This window comes from Eurosta solidaginis, chromosome 1, assembly GCF_040869045.1.
Source record: "Eurosta solidaginis isolate ZX-2024a chromosome 1, ASM4086904v1, whole genome shotgun sequence".
NCBI classification, from domain to species: Eukaryota; Metazoa; Arthropoda; class Insecta; order Diptera; family Tephritidae; genus Eurosta; species Eurosta solidaginis.
This window is the reverse complement of record NC_090319.1, coordinates 7490110-7497380: the sequence shown is the minus strand read 5'-3', so window position 1 is coordinate 7497380 and position 7271 is coordinate 7490110. Positions and strand designations below refer to the sequence as shown.

General features: G+C 36.3%; 1 protein-coding gene across 6 annotated transcripts; it reads left to right on the top strand.

The window, feature by feature from the left end:
• Positions 1 to 6181, top strand: LOC137247849 (protein transport protein Sec24C-like). 6 transcript variants are annotated; one of them, XM_067778798.1, is made up of 10 exons: positions 1 to 278; positions 858 to 906; positions 968 to 1132; positions 1506 to 1732; positions 1793 to 2022; positions 2080 to 2420; positions 2474 to 2724; positions 2777 to 2936; positions 2999 to 3113; positions 4743 to 6181. In XM_067778798.1, the coding sequence occupies exons 2-6, from the start codon at positions 862 to 864 to the stop codon at positions 2163 to 2165; spliced, it is 753 nt and encodes a 250-aa protein (XP_067634899.1). In that variant the 5' UTR covers positions 1 to 278; positions 858 to 861; the 3' UTR covers positions 2166 to 2420; positions 2474 to 2724; positions 2777 to 2936; positions 2999 to 3113; positions 4743 to 6181. The 6 variants fall into 6 exon arrangements, with proteins under 6 accessions (XP_067634899.1, XP_067634885.1, XP_067634910.1 ...); XM_067778784.1 differs by having other exon boundaries at positions 1 to 280; positions 736 to 906; XM_067778816.1 differs by having other exon boundaries at positions 4 to 278; positions 968 to 1058.
• The last annotated feature ends 1090 nt before the right edge of the window (positions 6182 to 7271 follow it).

The following is a 7271-nucleotide window of genomic DNA, read 5'->3' as shown; positions in this document are numbered from 1 at the left end:
AAACAAACACACCCTGCAAAAATCGTGTGACCAAAAACGCACACAGCCACACGAATTTTTGACAGGGGTGACGATTTGGAATGAAAAATTCCCCAAATGAAATAGCATGTTGACAAATTTAGCTTTCCCACAAGGTATCGTGCTCTCTCGCACCTATTATTTTTATAGGGATAGCAAAATACGTCATTTTTGCGTGCAAAAAAATCCGCCATTTCTAATTCAGCAGAGACAGCAAAACATTTCGTGGTGGAAAATTTTTTCAATTTTCAGAGTTTTAAGTGTAATATCTCCGGAAAGATTTAAACTTAAGAGGGAGCTCTCCAGATCACAAATATATATATTTTAAAGTGCGCAAACTTATAACTTAAAAGTTATTTGGTGTTAAAGTTTGCAAATTTCTATACAAATTTTATACATATGTGTATACGTATATATATGTGGCAGAGCACAGCTTTGTAATGTCAATAAAATATATATATATACATATATATATATATATATGTGCATGTTGCTACAAAAGTGCGATTGATTTAATAAAAACATTTATAATAAATAAAAACAATGCAAAAATGAAATGTGAAATATACAAAAATGCAATTTAAGTTTATCGTTGCTAATTTATATAGATATGTATGTGGATTAAGGTTTTGAAAGATGTGTAAATTGTAATTTAAAGTGCTATAGAAATTTGTTAAATTTGCAAACTTTAACAACAAATAACTTTTAAATTATAAGTTTGCGCACTTTAAAATATATATATTTGTGATCGGGAGAACTCCCTCTTTCATTTGATACCAATTTTTACCCCGAACTCGGGGGTGCTATTCTAAAATTTTCCCGAATTCACAATTATATAGCACCATGCCGCGAATTATGATAAAAGGTGGTGTGTGGAGAAACACTGAGGTAAGCATTTGACGCGACTGGTTACTCTTGGCCGTTTATTAACTAAATTGAAAACTTTCAGGATGAAATCCTCAAAGCAGCTGTAATGAAATATGGCAAAAACCAGCGGTCACGTATTGCATCACTGCTGCACCGCAAATCTGCCAAGCAATGTAAGGCACGTTGGTACGAATGGCTTGATCCTAGCATAAAGAAGACAGAATGGTCACGGGAGGAGGATGAAAAGGTTTTTATTTTGCCAAATTAATGCCAACACGATGGCGTACAATTGCGCGGATTATTTCAGAGGGTTAACTGGCACCAATTGTTCACACCAAATTGTTAGGTACAGGATTCGCCACGGGTAGGTGAGGTTGGCAATCACAACCCCTTGAATCATTTTGGTCGGCAGGTATGCCGCGGATATATTCTTGGCACTTGTTATTGATGGCTTTTATAATGCCACCAACACAACCTGGACAGATGCCAATGCTCAGTCAACCACCCAAGCCGGGTCAACCCCCAATACCCGGACACGTCCGGACGCCCTAGTTATAATATATGCGAATACAACTAATTTACAAATTTGCTGATGATTATTTTTGTGTTATTTTCTTTAGCAACCACCTGCACCTGTTACTGGTAAATATCAACAGCCGCAACAGTATGATCAAGCCCAACGCCGTTTAGATCCCGATCAGATACCAAATCCGATGAGCGTTATCATTGAAAATCAAAAAAACCCTGGTGGTGCTTTTATTACTAATGAACAGGGTTTATTACCACCATTGGTGACCACAAAATATGTGGTAGAAGATCAGGGTAACTTCTCGCCACGTTACGTTAGGTATCGATAATCGAAATTAATGTTTTGTTTGGCAATTACATTGATCTTTCTTCTTTGCAGGTCGTCTTTGTATTGCATACCTGCAACAGCTGATTTATTAAAAACAACAGCTTTGTCCAGTACACTTGCCGTCTCACCAATGGCACGCACGGTTGATGGTGAATATGAGCCACCCATTGTAAATTTTGGTGAATTGGGTGCAATTAGATGTAATCGTTGCAAGGCTCATATGCAACTTGTAGATGCTGGTCTTCGTTTCCAATGTCTAATGTGTAAAGTAACAACAGATGGTAAAAAAAAATCTTTCACTTTTACTTGTGTTCATTATCAATATTTTTTCTCAACAGTGCCAACTGCATATTTCCAACATTTGGGCCACACCGGACAGCGTGTCGATAAATATGAACGTCCTGAACTTGTATTGGGTACATGAGTATTTGTGTAAAAAATGTTTGGGTACCGATAGCTCTCAAGGTAAACCTCAAGTCATATCCAACATCAATGCCTCGCATTCAATTGTGGACGCTGTACGCACTACATTGGGTTCACGTAGTATGGACAAGCATATTGTTGATTCCAGTGGTAAGGCCACAATTTCAAATGATGGGGCAACAATTATGAAACTATTGGATATTGTCCATCCAGCCGTAAAAATCTAATCGACATCGCCAAATCTCAAGATGCTGAGGTAAGTTTTTTGTTATATTAGAATGTGTAGAATAAAAATGTTTCTCTTATCAGGTCGGCGATGGCACCACTTCAGTAGTTAAACCATATGTTGAGGAAGGCGTGCATGCACGTATCATCATTAAAGCTATACGTAAATCATTACAATTATGCATGATAAAATATGACATGGCTGTACATGTCGAAGCGCCAATCAAAGGAACAACAAAGTGCTTTATTGGAAAAATGCTCTGCCACAGCAATGTCCAAGAGTATCAGAAAACTGTTGATGCTGAATGGCGTCTCCTGTACAATAAACTAGCTAAGTAAGGCGCCAATGTTGTGTTTTCTAAACTACCAATTGATGTTGCTACACAGTATTTTGCAGATTGTGATATGTTCTGTGCTGTTCATGTACCAGAAGAAGATTGGAAACGAAGAATGAAAGCTTGTGGGGGTGCTGTTATGACTACAGCTAATGATATTATATTAAGTGTTTTGGGTCAATGTGATTACTTTGAAGAACGTCAGGTTGGTGGTGAGCGTTTCAACATTTTCCAAGATTTGATAGTGGGTTTGACATTAATTTCATTTTTATAGTTTATAATTATTTAAAGGTTGCGTTAATGATAGAACATGTACATTGATTTTACGTGGCGGTGCCGAAAATTTTTTGGAAGAAACTGAGGTTCGTTACATGATGCTGTTGTTGCTGGTAAGTCAAAATACAAATTGAAAAAAATGTCTAATCTTAAATTGTTAAGTAATATTATGAAAAGGTTGTGTCCAACTCCGGAAGAAAAAACTATAAAATTTGTGTCAGTGAAATGATAATTATTGCTTTTGGTTGTAGTTTTGAGGCATCGTCTTCGAGTGCCTTCTGGTCGTATATGCCGTTTCTTTTGCCAACTACCTGTAAGGCGTTAAACTGATCAGTAACGTCGCCGTGGCCTCGTTCAGTGTAATGTGTAATGGCGACCCCAAGTTCCTCGTGTAAATAGGGGGTGGGGCGGGATGGCTTAGGAGGTTTAAAGTGATGATATTAATCGTTCCCGAGATAGTTGTTGTTGTAGCAGTGCGTCGCCCCACCTAATAGGTGCGACCGATCACAAATTGTCATCGATATCCTCTAACGGGAGTCCAAACTTGCTGTTTCAACAGGGGTGGACTATAATGAAAGGGGTGTTAGAGGCGTTGGTTCCACATTACAATTAAAGAGATGGTTGCTGTCATGTGGGGACACATTGCAAGCGGGGCATACATTTTGTATGTCGGGGTTGATTCTGGATAGGTAAGAGTTTAACCTGTTACAGTATCCAGAACGAAGTTGAGCTAGAGTGACTCGCTTTTCCCTGGGGAGTATGCGGTCCTCTTCCGCAAGTTTTGGGTACTGTTCTTTGAGTACTTCACCGGGCAATTCCTAGCATAAAGGTACGACGCCTGTTTGTGGAGTTCACTGAGGACCTGCTTGCGTTTTTTTGCTTCATACGGCTGAGTTCTCAGGTGTCGTATTTCCTCATAATGCTTACGGAGATTACTCTTTAACGTCTTAAGTGGTGTTGGATCAACAATCAGATGTCTGTTGGGATGCCCAGGTTTCTGGGTATTCTACAGAAACTGTTTGGCTAGCATTTCATTTCTTTACCTTATTGGGAGTTTTCTCGCTTCATTGTGCAGGTGGTGTTCCGAGGACATAAGAAGGCAGCCCGTAGCGGTTTTGGGGGCAGCATTTTGGCAGGCCTGTATTTTCTTCCAGTGAGTAACCTTTAGGCTTGGCGACCATATCGGAGACGCGTACCATGCAAACGTCTATTTATATTTACCCCAAGTACTGCCGATTTATCGAATTATATTAAATATTTGTTACAGTTCTGGGTAATGTCATATGGTCGACATTTGGCGCGGCCATGTTTTAAATAAGGTCACCAATGATTTGGTTGGTAACCATATCAGGTTTCGCGAGGCGACAAAACTGGAGAGATTGGGGAGATAGCTGTTTTTTTTTTTATTACAAAGCTCATCGATGTAGGAAACAATAGTATAGGCGTAGAAGCAATAGTGACTACTTGTGGTAAAGGTAGCTATTGATATGTGGAAGTTAAGCAGAAGTTTGAATATGAGTTTTTTAAGTTGCAAAAAAAGCGTTGAGGATTTTTATTATCTTACCAGGTACCTTCGTACATGTTTCTAAGAATGAAGAATAAAACCTATTCAAACTCAATTTTGACCAGGACAAAGCCGCTGAGACTTCGCTATACTTTAACATACAATACGTTACCCCATTTTAACACAACTATCATTTTTTGATTTTATTAAATTTTATAAAATGCTTCTTCCTCTACAGCTATGCGCGTAAATCGCAACATATTATCTTGGTGGAGCGTTTCTTCAATAGCTCTATAGTGGTGATAGTGACAGCAGAGAAACCCAACTGTTTACAAATGTTACACTTCAAAAAGAATCAAAATATCTGCCATTGCGTCTACGGCTCAAATACCCACAGTATATGAATGAATCGAACGCACTTAATTGTCTGCCTAACGGATAGTATACATATTCATCAAATCGAAAATATTGCACCAAACGAACTGGGTCTGAATACTGAAACAGTACACATATTCAAAATCGATGAGAAGGATGTGATGATGGTATAGGGTGAGTTGTTGAATAACATACGAAAACCACTTTAACCCATCTATCCATCCATTCTTGATCTGAAAAAAAAGTCAACCTAATCTGAATTTCTACTAAGCTTTAAGTTGTAGATTATTCAAATAGTTGGAGTTTTTTCTAAAGCTTAAAATTATTTTCTGTTCGCTTGGAAAAGATTTCAATTGGAAAACGAAAACCAGTTAAGCGAGTTTATTATTAAAATACTTACTTTTCTTTATATGAACTGTATTAATTTAAGTTACAATTTCATGTACATATATAATAAAGTATGTCGTGGAACGATTGCTGTTGGAATTAGATTTGAAACCAATCAATACTTCTGCTAAGGGTAGCAGATATATTGCTGGAATGATTAGATTTAGAACAATAATAAGTCTGACTCAATTACTAGTCGTACATTTTTAAGTTCGCCAATTACGACAGCAATCTGATTCCACGACACCTTTGAATATTCTTGATCTGAAAAAAAAAAGTTAACCTAATCTGAATTTGTAGATTATTCAAATAATTGTAGTTTTTCTAAAGCTTAAAATTATTTTCTGTTCGCTTGGAAAAGATTTCAATTGGAAAACAAAAACCAATAATGCGAGTTTATTTGTTATTAAAATAATTACTTTTCTTTATATCAACTTATTAATTTAACTTACAATTTCATGTAAATATATAATAAGGTATGTCGTGATCCGATTGCTGTTGGAATTAGACTTAAAACCAATCAATACTCCTGCTAAGGGTTGCAGAATTATTGCTTGAATGATTAGATTTAGAACAATAATAAGTCTGACTCAATCACTAGTCCTACATTTTTAGGTTCATACTATACTTTATTACTTTCAAATTCAATTACGTCAGCAATCGGATTCCACGACACCTTTGAATATTCTTGATCTGAAAAAAGAGTAAACCTAATCTGAATTTCTACTGAGCTTTAAGTTGTAGATTATTGAAATTATTGGACTTTTTTTCTAAAGCTTAAAATTATTTTCTGCTCGCTTAGAAAAGATTTCAATTGGAAAACAAAAACCAATTAAGCGAGTTTATTTATTATTAAAGTACTTACTTCTTTTTTGTATGAACTGTATTAATATAAGTTCCAATTTCATGTAAATATAATAAAAAATAATAAATATTGAAAATTCAATTTTTTTGGTTCATATTCTATTTATATGGCTGCTCCAGGTAAAGTAAATCTGCAGGTAACATTCACGTTATATGGCGGTTATATAAATGGTAAAACCGCAGTAAAATTGATTGTCAAATGGCTCGAAAACGTAGAGTTAATTGACGGAAAAATGACCGCCATTTGACGAGCATTGTGACGTGTGTGAGCAGCACAGTGCTATGCTCACATCCTATAAGTGGGAGCGGAATGCACGATCACATTAATAGGAACGAAACGGAAAATTTGGTCACAAAACCTAATCACGCCATGCAAAAATGACTATGAATATAACCGCTGCAGAAAGTCACAATGACCGTAAAATGACTAGTAAAATGACGTGGAGCGTTTTTGCAGGGCATTGGCAACATTTTCTTTCACATACAAAAACTGCTAAGTTTTATGTTTCCATTCCATACCATTCGCCCCAACACCAATACACAGATTTTGGCAATTTGAACAGACATATTTTGTTGCTTTACAGATGAGCCAACCATATAATTGAACCATGACTATATCCTACTACGCAAAATTTTTTCAATCTTGGGCGAGCCATACAGTTATGATCATTGTAAATTTTACCAAGTAGCGCAACTAACAGCTGATTGGTGAAAATCGCACATTCACACGCACAGTTCTCGACTCAGTTTCAAAAAAAAACTTTAGATTATTTAATTCAAATTTTAAAGTAAGATAATCCTTACAAATTTATGTATACAGAATATATATGGCGTTTTTGTTGTTATTAAAACAATAGTTTTATTTATATTAAAGCTTTTATCTTTTTTTTTTTTTTACTTTGAAAAATCTCCGAACACCATTCCTTCATTATATGACATTCGACTGCCTAGTCCACTGCCTTCCACTCTATTCGCAACATAACCTCTACTTAAGCTGCCAAACTATATAGCAAACAATGGTTATGATATTGCTGATTTCATGTCAACCTAATAAAAACGAGCAACGTATGTTAGCGCACGAAAACCAACGACGTTTTTAGGCAACCAATTGGTTTTTGGTTTACCGTCGTAACGATAAACA

Excerpts from the sequence above, each read along its gene's own strand:
- LOC137247849 (XM_067778798.1), top strand. The coding sequence starts at position 862 with ATGCCGCGAATTATGATAAAAGGTGGTGTGTGGAGAAACACTGAG. Across the intron at positions 907-967 it reads GTGTGTGGAGAAACACTGAG|GATGAAATCCTCAAAGCAGC; the intron begins GTAAGCATTTGA and ends GAAAACTTTCAG. Across the intron at positions 2,023-2,079 it reads GTGTAAAGTAACAACAGATG|TGCCAACTGCATATTTCCAA; the intron begins GTAAAAAAAAAT and ends TTTTCTCAACAG.